This window comes from Euphorbia lathyris, chromosome 9, assembly GCF_963576675.1.
Source record: "Euphorbia lathyris chromosome 9, ddEupLath1.1, whole genome shotgun sequence".
In the NCBI taxonomy this organism is placed as follows: domain Eukaryota; kingdom Viridiplantae; phylum Streptophyta; class Magnoliopsida; order Malpighiales; family Euphorbiaceae; genus Euphorbia; species Euphorbia lathyris.
Window position 1 is genome coordinate 20,183,939 of NC_088918.1, and position 16,037 is coordinate 20,199,975.

The following is a 16,037-nucleotide window of genomic DNA, read 5'->3' on the forward strand; positions in this document are numbered from 1 at the left end:
CTTCTCCCTTCTCCCGGGTGGTTACGCGAACGGTTGACAGCTCTTCCATTAATGATTCCCAGACTTTTGATCTTCCTATCTTCTTTTAAATTGCACGAAATCTCCACAATTTCTTCAAATCACCATGTATTTCTCTTCTTCCTCTCTTCATCTCTTGATTCTTCATCTTTCTAATCCTAGAAAACGAAGCCATGGTTCTTTATCTTCATGTTCCTGCTCGTTCCTTGGTTTCTTTCTTCTTTTTACCATAAAAAATGGTTATTCTATGTTATTTCCATCATTTTTCCCAGCTAATCATATTGTTATTGTTGCTTTTAAGGGTGGAAGGTGCGAAAAATGTAAGTATCTACTGTTTTCTCTGCGTTTTTCTAGAAAATCACTTGGTATAGTTGATGATTTCGTGAAGATATGCGATGAGAAAGAGCCTGAAACGTGACGATCTACTTAGCGAATCGATTATTTTGCGAAGTCTGCGAGTAGAAAAGTTCATAATTTCACTCGCAGACATCGCGAAAGCATCGATATGCGACGTAGATCGTCATGTTTCAGACCTCGTAGACTTCGCGAAAGCATCGATTCGCTAAGTAAAATCATCATCTTCCCTGCACATTTACATTCGCATGCTTCGCTAATCCTCATTTTGCGAAGCCAAATCGTCCTTTTTTCTGCCTAACACGATTACTTTTTTTCTGAAGGTGGTTGAATTCATAACATCCCTTTTTGGAAGGCAGCGTATTGGGCTGTAGAGGAGATGACTTTTCTTTTTGTATAGGGATTAACTTCCCTCAAGATTGGCACATTCACTTTAAAATGATTCGTTAGGAGAGATTGTGCCAATCTTGGTGTGCACCATGGGAAATGTCCATCCTAAAAAGTCTGGACTTCCATTTATCATCCCAAAAAGTCTGGACTTCCTATAAAGAGAGAAATTTCCATCCAGATTCGTCACGTTCACTTTGAAGTGATTTGTTAGGAGTTTATTGTGGCAATCTTGTTGTAAATTTTGATAATGTTATGATTTTAATGTTAGAATCCGTTGTTGTTTGGCATTTTTTGTTATATACCACTTAGCGAATTTTGTTAAAAACACATCCAGATTTCACATATGCTAATGAAAATCATCAACTAAACCAAACATTAGCTTCGCAGGCTTCGTATATGCTAGAATCTGCGAAGTCAGACGGAGGGAGACAGCCTCGCCGTAAAATTACAAACATATTGATGGTATTTTGGGAAAGTCACACAAAAACAGTCTAGATATGTAATAGGTTGAGTAAATAAGCTAAATATATAAATGGATCTCCCATTTTACCCAATTTTGTAATTTTTCCATCTTTTAACTGCAAAATGCACAAATCATAGATTCATGTTTGCAAGTTTTAAAATCACGAGACTATGTTTTCAAATCGGGCAAAACACATTTTTTATTAATTTACCCTTTTTGTTAAGCATCAAAGTGAGAAGTAGTGAAATAATTTTTGGTGGCCCCATATTGTGCCATGTTTATTAAAATGCGGTGATTGAACAAAGAAAATAGTGTGTTATATTGTTGTCGATTTTCAATTCTATTTTGACATAATATTTTCTAATTATTTTTTTTATATACAACTACTGCTAAGTTCAAATAGGAGATCATAATATTTATAAACTCAGTTTTTTAAAAATTACGATATCAATAATTATTGTAATTGAAATAAATTTTGGATTGAAGCCCTTCTTAAATAGAAAGTCTGTCTATGCCGACTCCCCTAGAGACTCCCCTGCACAAATAGTATGGAGATATTAAGATTCATAATCGTGTAAAATAATATAATTGTAGTTAGGAGCAAAATTGATCCAATTTACAAATATAAATATTAGAAGTATAATTATATCATTTATGATGTTAGGATTAAAATTTTAACTAATGATAAAAAAAATTACTACAAAAAATTAGCCCATTAATAGGACAATCAATTTTTAACACAAAAACACAATTTGTATAGCAGCATGATACGATTCACATTGCATTTATAGTTAATTGTACACGAACACCACAATTTGCACAAGGATACGGTTTACATTTTTAGATTGCATTTATAGTAAAGTATATAGATCCTAAACACGAACATCTCCACCGACTAACTTGTTTTGAACATGAATTATAATTGAGAAATTCATTCTTCATGAATTGATTGTATATATGACTAAAAAAGCAATCTAACAAAAATCATACATTTCTGGCATCATTGCCTCTCAGGTAATATTGATGACTTCCTGTAATTTTTGACTCCTTTGAGCTTGAGGGGACTCCATATCAATGATTTCCTCTGCAATGCAACAACTGTAGGATGCCTTGGTTTCCACGAACCCGCTTGTGTCGGAGGACTTCCCATGAATTTACTACTACTGCATCTCATGGCAGTTGGCGTCGTCTCCGATTCTGATTGGAACTCCCGCAATGGAGTGAACACTCTTGAATATCTCGCCTTCCGCTGGTCCTTCACGAATGAAGGCTGTTGTCGAGCTGATGTGTGGAGAGGTGTTGTCAAGCTCGATTCTGGACGCCAAGTGGCTATAGATACCCGTCTCTTAGGCAGTTGGTGTTGTGATGATGATGCTGTTGTTATAGGAGGAGGTCTGACAGCAATTGACATACGTTTCGGTTGCATGAGGAGATTTCTCCTTTCTCTTCCTGTCATTGTGGATCTTGCCATGTTGTTTTCCTTGTCCTGGAATGAAGGAGCAGTCGAGTTGCGAAATTGGTGCTGCTTCTTGGTGCGGATTGGAGATGGCGGAGGCACGAAATTGGTTATTCTTCGCAATGGCATCCTGCGCTGCGAAGGACCCAAAGGCGGTTTTTTCTCTATATAGGCCTTCTCTGCTGCTGGTTTAAAAGATGGCAATGAAGACTGGGAAGAAGAAGCAGCAAAGGCTCTAGTTTCCTGCTTTAATCTGGTCTGCCTTTCCCCTGCCAACTGAGTCTCAAGTTCTCGAACCTAATGCCAACATCAATTACCAGATTCGTTAAAAGCTAACTAGATATTCACAAGATAGTTCATTTTTAATGACAGCATTTTAACTTTCAAGTAACATGTTCCATTCTGTCCAGATTAGGTGTCTCGTGCATATCCAGAACGTGCAAATTCATGTCAAGCAATACTGAATACATCCTATTTAGCATCGTTAATGACAACACTTTAACTATTCATGTCTCGTGCAAATCCAGAACGTACAAATTCATGTCAAGCAATACTGAATACGGCCTATTTAAACTGTTCAAGTAACGAATATTCAATCCCTTGAAGGTTTAGGTGTCTTGTGCATATCCAGAAATTACAAATTCACGCCAAGCAATACTGAATACAGCCTATTTAGCATTGTTAATGACAGCATATTAACTATTCAAGTAACAAATATTCCATCTCGTGCAGGTTTAGGTGTCTCGTGCATATCCGGAACATACAAATTCATGCCAAGCAACACTGATACAGCCTATTTAGCCTTCATATTAACTATTCAAGTAAGGGAAGGCTTGCCCCCAATACACCCTTGTGGTGGGACCCCTCCCCGGACCCTCGCTCAGCGGGGACGCGTAATGCGACCGGGCCGCCCTAAAAAAAAATTAACTATTCAAGTAACGAATATTCCATCTCATGCAGGTTTAGGTGTCTGGTGCATATCCAGAATCTACAACTTCATGTCAAGCAATATTGGTACAGCCTATTTAGTTAGCATTAACCCAATACCTTTTCTTGAAGGCTTTTGCACTTGGTATCCCTGGCTAGAAGCCTCAACTGCAAAGACTGCACATTCTCTTGCAGCTTCTTTGCTTCCTTCTCTTCATGCTGTAGCTTTTCTGCCTGTTCATTTAACATTTCAAAAACTCACTTCCAAGAATTTTAAGCAAAGATTAAAATAAAAATAGATATGGTGTTCAGTAAAACAAGAGTGCACACCATTTGCTTATACTTGAAAACCTCAGTAAGATCAGTGTGCTTGCGAGCAGGGCCATTTTCAATTCCCCGAACTCGACTGGCAAAATTTAATGAACAAAGGGTCTCCCCATGGTCAGCAGCACTTGGGCTTATCTGCACAAACATCAAAGTCTTGCAATCTCCTCCTGCATTTCAGGTTCCGGTTAGCATTCTCATTAAAAGAAAAAAGAGCTCATAATCTACATCGATCACTTGGACCCATGGATAATAGCAGGCAACTCGATATCTCAATGATGAAATTCTCACCTAGAGAGCTCTGCAGCATATGGGTGAGCTTTGAATTCCTGAGTTACATGAACAAAATAATTATCAAGTATAATAATTGAATAAGATATGTAGTATTGTATGTATCGGTAGAGATAGAGACCTATAAGGAACATGGCTTGTTTTGGATGCAAGGGCAGCGATAACATCTCCAAGTGCTGAAAGGGATTTATTTATAAATTGGGATTCCTTCAACCTTTCTCCTTCAACTTCTATCTTCCCTACACGCTCACTACCAGCCAAATCGACCAGCCAAAGGTGACTTTTTGTTTTCTGCCCATCTATTAAATTCACCCCTTTCACAGTTATTCGCAACAAGCTACATGAAAATCAGAAGTTGCTTATTAGCATGGTAGTTCAGATCTCTACTTTAATTGATCAATATATTTCTACAACATCTATTTACTTTTAGCTATGAATAATCACGAGTTCTTCTAAAACTTCATTAGATAACTAGACCGATTGACTACTTCGAGAGCTACCAAATAGTCAACCAATAAAAAGAAATGAGCAAGAGAAATGGAAATGGATTTATTGTTACCAGTGGGATCGGCTGCTCTGTTCATTTGCATTTGTCGATCCAACTGATCTGGCTTTTCCCCCAGACTTGAGTAGCTCCCACACTTCCTCTGTGCCATAAACACGAGCTTCAACAAGTCCAGGAACTTCTTGTGTACCTTCTGCAGCTTGCTTTATTTCCAATCTGCAAGCATGTGATAAGAACATTTATTATTCATTTAACTTTGCTTTTTTTCTAATACTATGGAATTGATCATGGCAGTGCCTCCTAAACTGAACATCTCTTCTTTTTTGGCTCTAAATTTGCCTGATCCAGGTATTGCAAGTTGCACAAACAAGCCATATCCATAGATATACTCGGTAACTTCTGTATTCTAATAATCAGTGGCAATTATGCACAAGCATGATAACCATTCACATTCGTAGTTAATTATTAATCACATGAAATACAATGGCTATTCTAGACTCAAATAGCAAGAAAGAAACTCACTTTTTCGGAGGCTGGTTGGAGTTGTCCACTAGGAGATCTCTAATCTTCTCATTGTAAACTTCCAACATGCTAACAGATATTTCATAACTCATTACTGCACCTCTCTCTTGAGAAATCCGAAACAGCTCCTCCAGAGTTCTATAGTTTACTCCTCTATTATCAGGGGTGCCCTCCATTGTGAAGGTCTTTCCTGTTCCAGTTTGCCCATAAGCAAATATGCATACATTGTAGCCATCCAGCACTGATGTCACTATGGGTTTAGTTTGAGCAAAAACAGCATCTGCACATTTTAAAGATGCAAGTAGAATTAGAACTCAAGCAGGACAAACAATATAAAGTTCCAGCAGAAAATTTGAGAATAATATGCAAGTACCTTGGTTATCTTCAGGCCTAAAGACATGGTCAAACTTGAATTGCTTTTTGGAAGAATCAGAGGAAATAATTTGCAGCTCATTATCAAGGGATGACTCAAATTCAACTACACAGTTGGACCCGTTGGAAATTTCGACTTGGTTTAGTGGTCTACATCTGCAGAAGACCCTAATATTGCCTTTAAGCTCAATCACTTCATTGTAAAGCCGCTTGCGCTCAGATGACTCGTCTATATATTTCTTCTTTAAAACTCCATGTTCATTACCTGACAAAATTACAGAAGACTTAATAAGACATGAAAACCAAGAAGACAAATGGAGAACCATAGTCAAATATTACAAAGTAAATGCTCACTCAGTAGCTGAAGTGTTTCCAGGACCTCAGGGCCAGGAAAAGATTCACTATTGACTGTCTTCACCTGATTGGAGAGAACTGCATGATCATTCTTCAAATTCTACAGCAAAACGGAGTAAGAACTCAGTGAAAAATCAATTAGCAGAACTAGAGCAGAAGTCTGCAGCTAAACTAAAGTCTGCTTGAATTTATGGTAGAAGAACAAGTACTTCAATTGAATCATTCAGCTTAAACATCCAAGGGACTAAATTTTCTTAGAAAGAAATGAATATAAAACTGATATATTTTCTTTCCTGTCCCTATATTTTACAACAACCAAATTGAGATAGTTCAAAAGACAGAAAAATCTTACCTGAATTTGCTTGCTCAAATTGATAATTTTCTGCAATATTGGCAATGTGGGCTCTTGAGCTGAAGGAGTTTCTTCTTTTGTGCTTAATTCACTATCCTCGTTCATGGAAGATGTAGTTTCCTGAGTTAATTCTGAACCAACAACCACAAGCTCATTCAGATCAGATTCTAATTTAATAAGACTTATGAAGAGACTCATACTTTTGGAACTCGAATAAGGACAATTGACCCAACAAAAAATCTATTGGTTTTTCAAAAAAGGAAAAATAATAAGAAAATAGTTAGAAGGAAAGAAAACCTAACAGGGAAAATAAACCCCTAGAACTTAACCAAGCACGATAGAACTTGGAGCCATCAGACAGAATTGATTAAAGCATAAGGGAAAATAAAGGAAGTATTCATCTCACTAATTCTAGGTTGGCCCTGTGAACTCTCCTTTTAGATTACAATAATAGAAGATACATAAATAACGTAGGAAAAACAGATACCTTCTTGGCTAGTTTCAGTATCTTGAGTTTGAACTGGAAGAGAGAACCATAAAATAAGCACAGTAACTTCAAATTTCAGAAGGCAAATAAAAAAAACATAAACAAAAAATGAAGAACACCACGCTAACCTGTTTCCCATTTATCTTCAGCGGCAGTTTGAACTGGCGGATCTGAAAACCAAAATCAAATCGACCATAAGTTTGTAAAAACCAAAGAAATCGTAAGCAAGAAACAGAACAAAATCAAAACACTGAGAAATTGAACCTTTTCTTGGAATCAAAAAGAGGAAAAAGCAAACAAACCTATGAATGAGTGTGAATCTGGCTTCGAATCGCAATAAAAATGAGTGTGATCGCAGTTCTCTGGGAGCATTTCCACCATTGGATCTGAGACAAAATTGTCGACATCGTCAATAATCAAACAACTTCAATCCATAAAACAGAGAAATCAAACAAGAAGGGAATGAATTTGTCGAGGAAGAGAGAGAGTACCATTCATGGCTTCAAAAATCAGAAGTTTGCAGGCTTACTTGCTGAGAATTGCAGAGAGAATCAAAGGAGTGAGACAGAGAGAGAGAGAGAGAGAGGGAAATTGCAGGGTTTTGATAAAATTCAAGTTTGAATTGAAAGGGTATGAGCCGTTAGATTGGAAATGTAAAATTGGGGACTGCAGCTGTTTAACGGCTATATAATCAATCATTGGAGCGCTCCTTCAAAAAGTATGGAAACTTCATTTAAAACTATTGGGCCCCCAGTCTAAAGCCCAAGCCCATTTATATTTTCTATTGTTCCATGAAAATTCCTTTTTCGATAATCTTTAGGGTAAAGTTCAAATAAAACCCATGTGGTTTCACTAATTTTCAGATAAAGGACTGTGGTTTGTTTTTTATCAAAACGAGGACTGAGGTTTTCAAATTTAGCAAAATAAGGACTTTTTTGATTGATACTATTAAAATCACCTTTGACGACTTCAAAAATGACATATTTTAAAAACTAATAATATTCTAAGCAACTTTAATTCTTCAACTTTTTTATTTCGAGATCATTTAGATGATATTTGGTAAAGAGAGAGAAAGTTAATGTTTAGAGAGAGAAAGTTCCAAAAAATATGATTTTCTAAAATCGAAAATGTAGTTCCATAGAAAATATGGCATTCAACAACTTTAATTCTTGAAAATTTTCATTTTCAGGTCGTTAAAGATAGTTTTAATAGCATTATTAAAAGTGTGAAACCTCAATCCTCGTTTTGATAAAAAGTAAACTACAGTCCTTTATCTGAAAATTAGTGAAATCACAGAGGTTTTATTTGAACTTTACCCTAATCTTTATTCGTTAACTTAGGATCTTTCATTCTTTGTTGTAAGAAGAGAATTAATCTACATAAATTAAATTTATATTTTTTTGTGAGGAATATATATAGTGTAAATTTGGTGAAAGTGTAGATTTATCACTCGCCTATGAAATAATTTAATTTTATGGCTGAAGTTTTCAAAGTAAGATCAATTTACACTTATCTAACTCAATTATTGAACAGACTCGTTCACAGTTATTTAAATTAGCTATTTCATATCAGAGCTTTCAATGCTTTAAAAAAAATATCACACCTTTCAAAAATCAATTATGTTTATATGTTAGTAATATAATTACAAATAAAAAATTAAATTATCAACAACTAGGTCTGATATATATAATTTAATCACGTAAAAAGATAATTTACAAACTTAGATCTTACAAAAAAAATATATTTATATTTTAAGACTTATTTAGACATATACTATCAAATTAGACTCTTACAATACATTTTTCCAAAACTAGACTCTTACAATACATTTTTCAAAAAACCTTACAAACTTTTCACCTTCTTTAACCTCATATTTTTTCCAATCTAGTAGACTATTTAAACTAATTAAATGAGAACAAACAACACTCTAAAAGACCATGTTTCAATCTAAGATAAACGAAGAAAACAAAAGTAGAAACTAAGAACAATAAGAAAACAAGTAGAAATAAATTTTGAATATATAAAGAAATTTTTTTCAACCTCACCTTCTTCTTCAATCTATCTTCTACGTAATTTTCAATATTTAAAATAAATTTAATGATACGTTAATATAATATAAATTCACATTTTATTTAGCATTTTATAAAATGAAATTTAGAGTTAACATTTTCTGAAATGAATTTTAAAGTTAAGAATTAAAAATAGTGGCCACATATATACCATATGGATAAAGTTCAAAATGTAACTTTAATATATTATTTGCCCCTAATCTATCCAAAAAATCTTGATTGGTTTGGAATGAATTTTGATCGGTTTAGAATCAACTTTTAAAATATCCTGATAACCTCTTTATTTTAAAATATGCTGATAACTTCCTAATTTATCTAAAAATCTTGATTAACTTCTAAATCTTTTAAACTTGCATAAATCCAGTTAGTTAATCTCTTAAATTTGCATAAAATTTAAAAGGTAAAAAGCATCCTAAGCCTCCTGATCTTTCATTGTTTGATGCATTAAACTCTCGATCTTTCATTTAGACACATTGAGCCCCTAATCTTTTATTGTTTGGTGAATTAAGCCATCGATCTTTCATTTACACACACTAAGCCCATGATATTTCATATATGGATGTATTAGATCTTTCCGTAAATCAATTTATATATGGGTGTATTAAGGGTCTGTTTGGTTCAACTGTTAGCTGTTTGCGGTTGTAGTAAGTTGTTTGTTGTTGCTGTTGGTTGTTTGTTATTAGTTGTTTAATTATTAACGTTTCACTCCAAATCGCATGAAATATAGCGTTTGGTTAGGTTTATATATCCGCAACGTTTATTTTCTCTGGACACTGCAACATTTTGAAGCTTTTCATGGACATCTGTTTGTAGTTACTTGTTATTGATAAAATTATCTTCTTATTTCCACAAAATGTGTTTCCTTTTTAACATTATTTTTATTTGTAGAACAAAATTATCGAAAAACAAGATTTTGTTGCATTCAATAAATTTTTTATTTTTTATATAAATTATTTTTATTAATTTGTATAATACATTTTTTATTTTATAATTTATTTGTTGATTAATTTAAAATATATCTATATTAGATATAAATACTAACGACAACAGTTCAGTATAATTTTAGCAAACACTAATAATTAAACAACTAATAACAAACAACCAACAACAACAACAACCAGCTAACACCAACAACATCTATTAGCTAATAGTTGAACCAAACAGATCCTTAATACATTCATATATGAATCGGTTTACGTAAAGATCTAATACATTCATGTATAAAAGATCAATGGTTCAATATGTCTAAATAAAAGATCGGAAGCTTAATACACCAAACAATGAAAAATCAAAAACTCAATATGTCTAAATGAAAAATCGAAAGCTTAATTGCACCAACAGCCTCAGAATGCTTTTTGCCAATTTAAAATGACAGACCTAAAAAATGCATGCTTAATACATCAAATCGGGTGATGTAGACTTAATACATCATTTACCCTTCTAATTTGACAAAACAAACTCTGATTATCCTGAACTTCCAAATACCCTTAACTTGGATACAATACAATGTCCAATTAATACCTCGTAATCGAATATAATCACTCAAACCAAACGTTTATCACTCAAATGTAAAAAATATATTACACTGCATGCATCTTGAAATATTACTTACATAATTCATATTATCCACATCCACAAAACAGAGTAAAAAAAATAGATTGAAAAGATAGTTCTTATTACAATTAAAAAACTTCTCTTTAATATTAAAAAAACATATCTCCATATCTCGATCTTATTTTTTTAAGACTAAAATTAATCGATTAATTTTATATAAGTTCGAGACACTTTTATGTCCGAGCTTTGAAAGTTGAGGGCCAAAATTGATTGGATTGATTGGACAAATTAAAAAAAAAAATTACAATACTCTAAAAATAATACTTCCGTACCGATCAAAATCATTAATTCATTAAATCTGTGATTGATAGAAAAAGAAATATACACTCTCTATATGAGTTTGATTGATAAAAAGAGAAATATATATACACGTGATTGATTGGGAGTATTTAGGAGAATTACTCCCGAACTACCCAAATTTTCCCAAGTTCAGGTAAGCATTGACAATTCAATATACATACATACATACAACACATGAGATTATTGAACTACATAAACTGTCCCCTCAAAATTACAAACAACAAGGATAAAAGAGATAAGGAGGGCAAATTCCATCCTAATCCACTTTCTTTCTTTTTTTTCCAATAAAAAAACACAAAATACTAGTAATGTAAAACATTAACGAATTAAAAAGAACACATCTTTTCTAACACATTAAAAAAACAAACACCCCCACCACAAACAAAGACCCAACCCCAACTCCAGAAACCAACCTATTACCGGCTGCAAAGGTACCCGCCGGAGAATTAGTGCTCAAAACCACCACCATCCAATCATCTTCCGACCCAATTCCGGCACCGGTAAACTTAGAATCATTTACAAACTTAGCATACTGAGGGTTATGAGTAAGGTTAGTGAGAACAAGAGTAGGGACTAATTTGGGTACACAGACAGGTAAAACGGCACCGTCTGTGGTATGGTTAACGTCGATTCCGCATTTATCGAACAAGTCAGGGTAGCGGGATAGCTGAACTGAGCTGCTACTTGAACACGGCTGGTCTTCGAGCTGGTCGGCGATTTCGTCGGCTAAACATGAGGCTTTTTTGTTCTTGGTTAAGGATGGGAGCCGGAGTGATGTTCTGTAGCTGTTTATTCCTTGGAGTACACTGTCTTCTTTATCTGCATTTATTAAATAAATCATTATTAGAGATATATATGTTATTTAGTTAGCTCTTATATTCTAGCCTAGACTTTAAATACCGTCATTCAATTAAACACAAACTGTAATCTGTATATTCAATTAAACACAAACTGTAATCTGTATTTATACTATCTGAGATATCAATAACAGTCACTCAATAATTATAATTAAAACACAAACTGTAATCTGTATTTATACTATTATCTGAGATATCAATAACAGTCACTCAACAATTATAATTGTTACAATCATGTTGTTATGATGATTTTGATACGAAACATGAAATTACGAAAATGAAATAATACCGTCGGAGAGGAGGGGGGAAGTGAGGAAGAAGATGGTGTAGAGGAGAACGGAGAGGGAGATGTTGAGATTGAGAGAAGAAGAAGCCATTTTAGTAAATTAGAATGAATGTTTGGATTAGGAAGGAAATATAAGGTGACAAAAGAGAGAGGGGTTTTCATGTGTTTATTAACTAGACATTCCAAATGTCTACTCAACGGACAACTATTTACCTACTGGCTATCCACGTGGCATCCATGCATGCATGCTTCATTAGGTTCTTGTTTTTTTGGGGGTAATGCTTCTTCATTAGGTTAAGATATACTCATTGTTATTCTCAATTTTCATAATAGTTACTTCTCCTTTCTTTTATTTCCAATCCTTAAATTGGACCAAGCCAAATCGAGCAGTGGCAAATATAAGATTATTCGGTTGGAAGCCGATTTTATATGTGTGTTCGAGATTTTTTTTTAATTAAATTGAATTTGTTTAATTTTTTTTTTTATATATATTTGTTATAATTTGAATGATGAAGAACCAATTTTAAGTATTAGTATAATTTCTCAAAATTAAGTTAGATTTCATTTAATATTTCTAACATGTAAAAAAATTGGATTTAGGGAGGACTGAACATATATAAAAAAAAAATTGATTTAAGAAGGCCTAAGATGCAAAAAAAAAAAAAAAAAAAAAAAAGAAATTTGGATCTAGAGGGACCTAACAGGCCTTAAAAAAATGGATCCTTATACCCAACCTCAATTTCACACTTCCAGTCCCGAAAAAAGACGTAACTCCCTTTAACCAAAAATTGAAAATTTCCAACTCTCCCAAACTCTCTCAAACTCTCCCAAATACATTTTGATCCCAAATCAAAGACAACACGTTTGATTGAGAGCAATCCGTTATCATCGGGAAGAGACGAGAGTGACGCTATCCCTGAAGTCGAGGTATTTTTCCGATTAAACTTCCATTGAATTCTGTAAATTTTTTAAATTAAAAATCACTGGTTCGGCCATCGGGCGTGTGAGCATCACGCCTCACCATGTGGTAGGACGTTTGAATATTACGCCCCACCATGAGGTGGGACGTGCATACGCCCCACCATATGGTCAAGCGTGATGCTCATACACCCCACCTCATGGTGGGGCGTGATGCTCACACGTCCGGGCATATTTCTTGCTGTTTTTTCGGGTTTAGGCACCGAAACGCTGTAGAAATCTCGCGTGTTGGAATGTAATGTTCGTTATTTATCATTTGCAGGAGGTTTCGTTTGAAGATTTTGGCAGAAACGGCATTGATTATAGTTCACAGTTTTTTTCCCAAACAAACGTTTCAAACATATCATGAAGCTGTTAACTGGGCAAAACAGACGACAATTGGGATCGGCTTCGACTTAACCACAACGTCGCATAAGACAGGGGGCAAGTCAAAATGGATATTGGTTAAATGTGCTCGTGGTATTAAGAATTATAAAAGGAAAATGGATATGGATATGGAGGAAGTAGTACGGAGGGATACAGAAACAAAGTACTGTGGTTGTAAATTCCAGATAAAGGTTCTGGAAATCGCTGAATTAGGCGGTTGGGTGGTGAATGAGATTGCTGGAGATAGAGGACAGCACTGTCATCAGTTGGCTGTATATCGCCAGGGCTACAGACAGATGAGCGGACTAAGCCCGGGTTCCAAAAAACTTGTTCGTGAAATGAGTTCAGCTCAAGCTAAGCCTTGTGCTATTTTTGTTACAATCAAAGAAAAAGATCCGGAGGATTGCCCGACACAAAGACAAGTCTATAACTACAGGGAGAAAATCAGGACTGAGAGCTTTGAGGGTCGGGATGTAATCGGTCAATTTTATCGGCTTGCTATTTGGACGCAAGCAGTGCCGGACAGCAATGTTGTGAGTCACTTATTTATGGCACATCCTACATCGATCACACTGTTCCGATCTTATTACTTGTTTTTTGGTATGAATTCAACATATAAAACAAACAAGTATAATATGCCATTCTTTGAGATCAATTGGAATGACGCCTTCAAACAAAAACTTCTTGATCGCCTATGCAATCATGAAGGATGAAACTGAGGGAAGTTATATGTGGGTGTTACAAAAATTAAAGCTTTTGCTCCAACCTGATGTGCATTCGACAGCCATTGCTATGGACCGGGAGTTAGGACTGATGAGACCGGTTCGTGAGGTATTTCCTCATAGTCATCATTTATTGTGCACATGGCATATTAATAAAGATGTGGATGATAGAGTAGGCAAGTTGTGTGGAATGAAGAGTTTTGGTGAAATTTTTAAGAATGTCAAATGGAAACGTATAATTGAAGCCCCGATAGTAGCCGAATATGAGGCGGCAGTGGTAGCCATGAAGAATACTACTGCCAACTGGCCTCGTGTGATAGAGTACGTGGAGACCACTGATGCGCCTCACGGCGTTCGGTACCGCAAGGCTCACTAAGGGATAAGTGTACCCCGTCGTTATCAAGTAATAAATCTGGAAAGTCCAGGTATCGAATCCACAGGACTTATTTACCACAAGTATCGAACTACTTGGTCTCAGGTGTTATCTAGGTGTTGTCCTCAGATTAGACTCTAGCAAGTGCACTAGATACAAGTAATAAAGTGATAAGTGAGTATCGTCTCCACCGGGATTGTGATTCAAATCAATATTAGAAATCGTTGCTAAACAGTGTGTGTCACAATAGTGTCTTCTTTTATCGTTGATTGTTTGATGTTGGTTACTTAACAAATCAGGCAGACTGATGAAACAATAAAATGAAATAACTTTGCAAAGATTTTAGAAAATAGAACAGGCTCGACTTAACCGAACACGGTGTGCTACGTCTTACAACATTCCATGAATACAAGACAATGCCAATGAAGCCAAAGTTTCAGTTTGAAGTGAGTTTGAGTCAACTTTCGTGTGTTCTCAAACTCCTAAGATTTACTAACACCTTTAGCGTCCTAAAGATATGTTCTTTCTAGCATTAAGAACAAAACTGCATTTCTGGATGAGAAAACCCTTGACACAACCTTCTAACTTGTCAGCTTCGAAGTTGGGAGATCAATAGAGATATCGGTGAAGATAAAAGCAGTGTCCTATCATTCATCTAACACATACATAAATGCTTAAGCATGAAAGTTAAACCCTCATTGACCACAACATTGGCAAAATACGAAATATTCATTAAAACATTGTAACACTTACATCACCGGGTCGGCTAGGCCGTGCCCGTTCAAAATAGACTACTCACTCATATCGAGCAGTGAGCAGTCGATGGTTCTTGATACAGTTTGAGACTCTATGGGAGCTCTCTTCTTTCTTCTATTCTACTTAACTAAAGAAAATACTAAAAAATCCGAACTACTAAACTTTTCTCTGCTTCACCTACTTAAAGGGAAAGACAGAGGCCAAAAATCGGTACAACTTTCGTACCCTTTTCACCAAAATAAGTCAACTACCAACTACAATTAAAATAAACTAAAATGATTAAATTTCGATTAACCCTTGAACACTCAAGGGGGTGATACTTCAAGTCATCTTGCTTCTTTAGGCAATCCCATCGCCACACGCTTCCACCTGCCGCTCTGCCGCTTTCACTGCCACTGCCACCATGATCTGTCGCTGTCCGTCATTGGATAATCTGGCGTTTGACCGCTGGATACAAGTAAGGCTCCACTCCTCTCGGCTTTAGCAAAACAAGCTGTTTCCAGCGAGTTTAGCATTTCTCTTCGCTTATCTGCACAAGGACAGTAATTAGCCCTTATTTCTTACCAAATGACATAATAAAACACCCAAATTCCCTTATAAATACTATATTAATCTTAGTCAATTTCATGTCTAACACTAGGCTTTGGGGGTTTTGAGTTTGGTTTTTCTTAAGTTAATCTACTCCTAGGTTGAATTATACTACTCCTAGCTAAGTTATCTAATTCTAACTAAGTTATTCTACGCCTAATTAAGTTACTATACCCCTAATTAAGTTAAACTACTCCTAGGTGATCTTTCACTAATGCAATTACCCGAAGGAACATGGTATGAACAATAATAATGAAGTTAGGTTATTAGGTCTATTGATTAAAAACCTAATCTAAGTCACTTGTATTCAAGG

At 35.1% G+C, this 16,037-nt stretch overlaps 2 protein-coding genes across 2 annotated transcripts; both read right to left on the minus strand.

The window, feature by feature from the left end:
* Nucleotides 1-1,976: 1,976 nt before the first annotated feature.
* Nucleotides 1,977-7,471, minus strand: LOC136207184 (kinesin-like protein KIN-14S). Its single transcript, XM_065998489.1, has 14 exons — nt 7,307-7,471; nt 7,118-7,201; nt 6,944-6,985; nt 6,816-6,848; nt 6,329-6,459; nt 5,977-6,076; nt 5,624-5,887; nt 5,251-5,530; nt 4,783-4,944; nt 4,345-4,560; nt 4,224-4,261; nt 3,939-4,102; nt 3,729-3,842; nt 1,977-2,978 (listed from the first exon to the last, which is right to left on the minus strand). Exons 1-14 carry the CDS (start codon nt 7,311-7,313, stop codon nt 2,226-2,228), a joined length of 2,388 nt encoding a protein of 795 aa, XP_065854561.1. The 5' UTR covers nt 7,314-7,471; the 3' UTR covers nt 1,977-2,225.
* A 3,467-nt stretch (nt 7,472-10,938) lies between these two features.
* On the minus strand, nt 10,939-12,103 carry LOC136206305 (uncharacterized GPI-anchored protein At3g06035-like). The gene is made up of 2 exons (XM_065997307.1): nt 11,945-12,103; nt 10,939-11,617 (listed from the first exon to the last, which is right to left on the minus strand). Exons 1-2 carry the CDS (start codon nt 12,030-12,032, stop codon nt 11,145-11,147), a joined length of 561 nt encoding a protein of 186 aa, XP_065853379.1. The 5' UTR covers nt 12,033-12,103; the 3' UTR covers nt 10,939-11,144.
* Nucleotides 12,104-16,037: the final 3,934 nt, after the last annotated feature.

Bases quoted from the DNA above. Each gene is read 5' to 3' on its own strand.
- LOC136207184 (XM_065998489.1), bottom strand. The intron at 5,888-5,976 runs GTGAGCATTTAC...TAATTTTGTCAG, and splicing joins GGAAACACTTCAGCTACTGA to GTAATGAACATGGAGTTTTA. The intron at 4,561-4,782 runs GTAACAATAAAT...ATTTTCATGTAG, and splicing joins CAGAGCAGCCGATCCCACTG to CTTGTTGCGAATAACTGTGA.
- LOC136206305 (XM_065997307.1), bottom strand. From the start codon at position 12,032: ATGGCTTCTTCTTCTCTCAATCTCAACATCTCCCTCTCCGTTCTCCTC. The intron at 11,618-11,944 runs GTATTATTTCAT...TAATAAATGCAG, and splicing joins TTCCCCCCTCCTCTCCGACG to ATAAAGAAGACAGTGTACTC.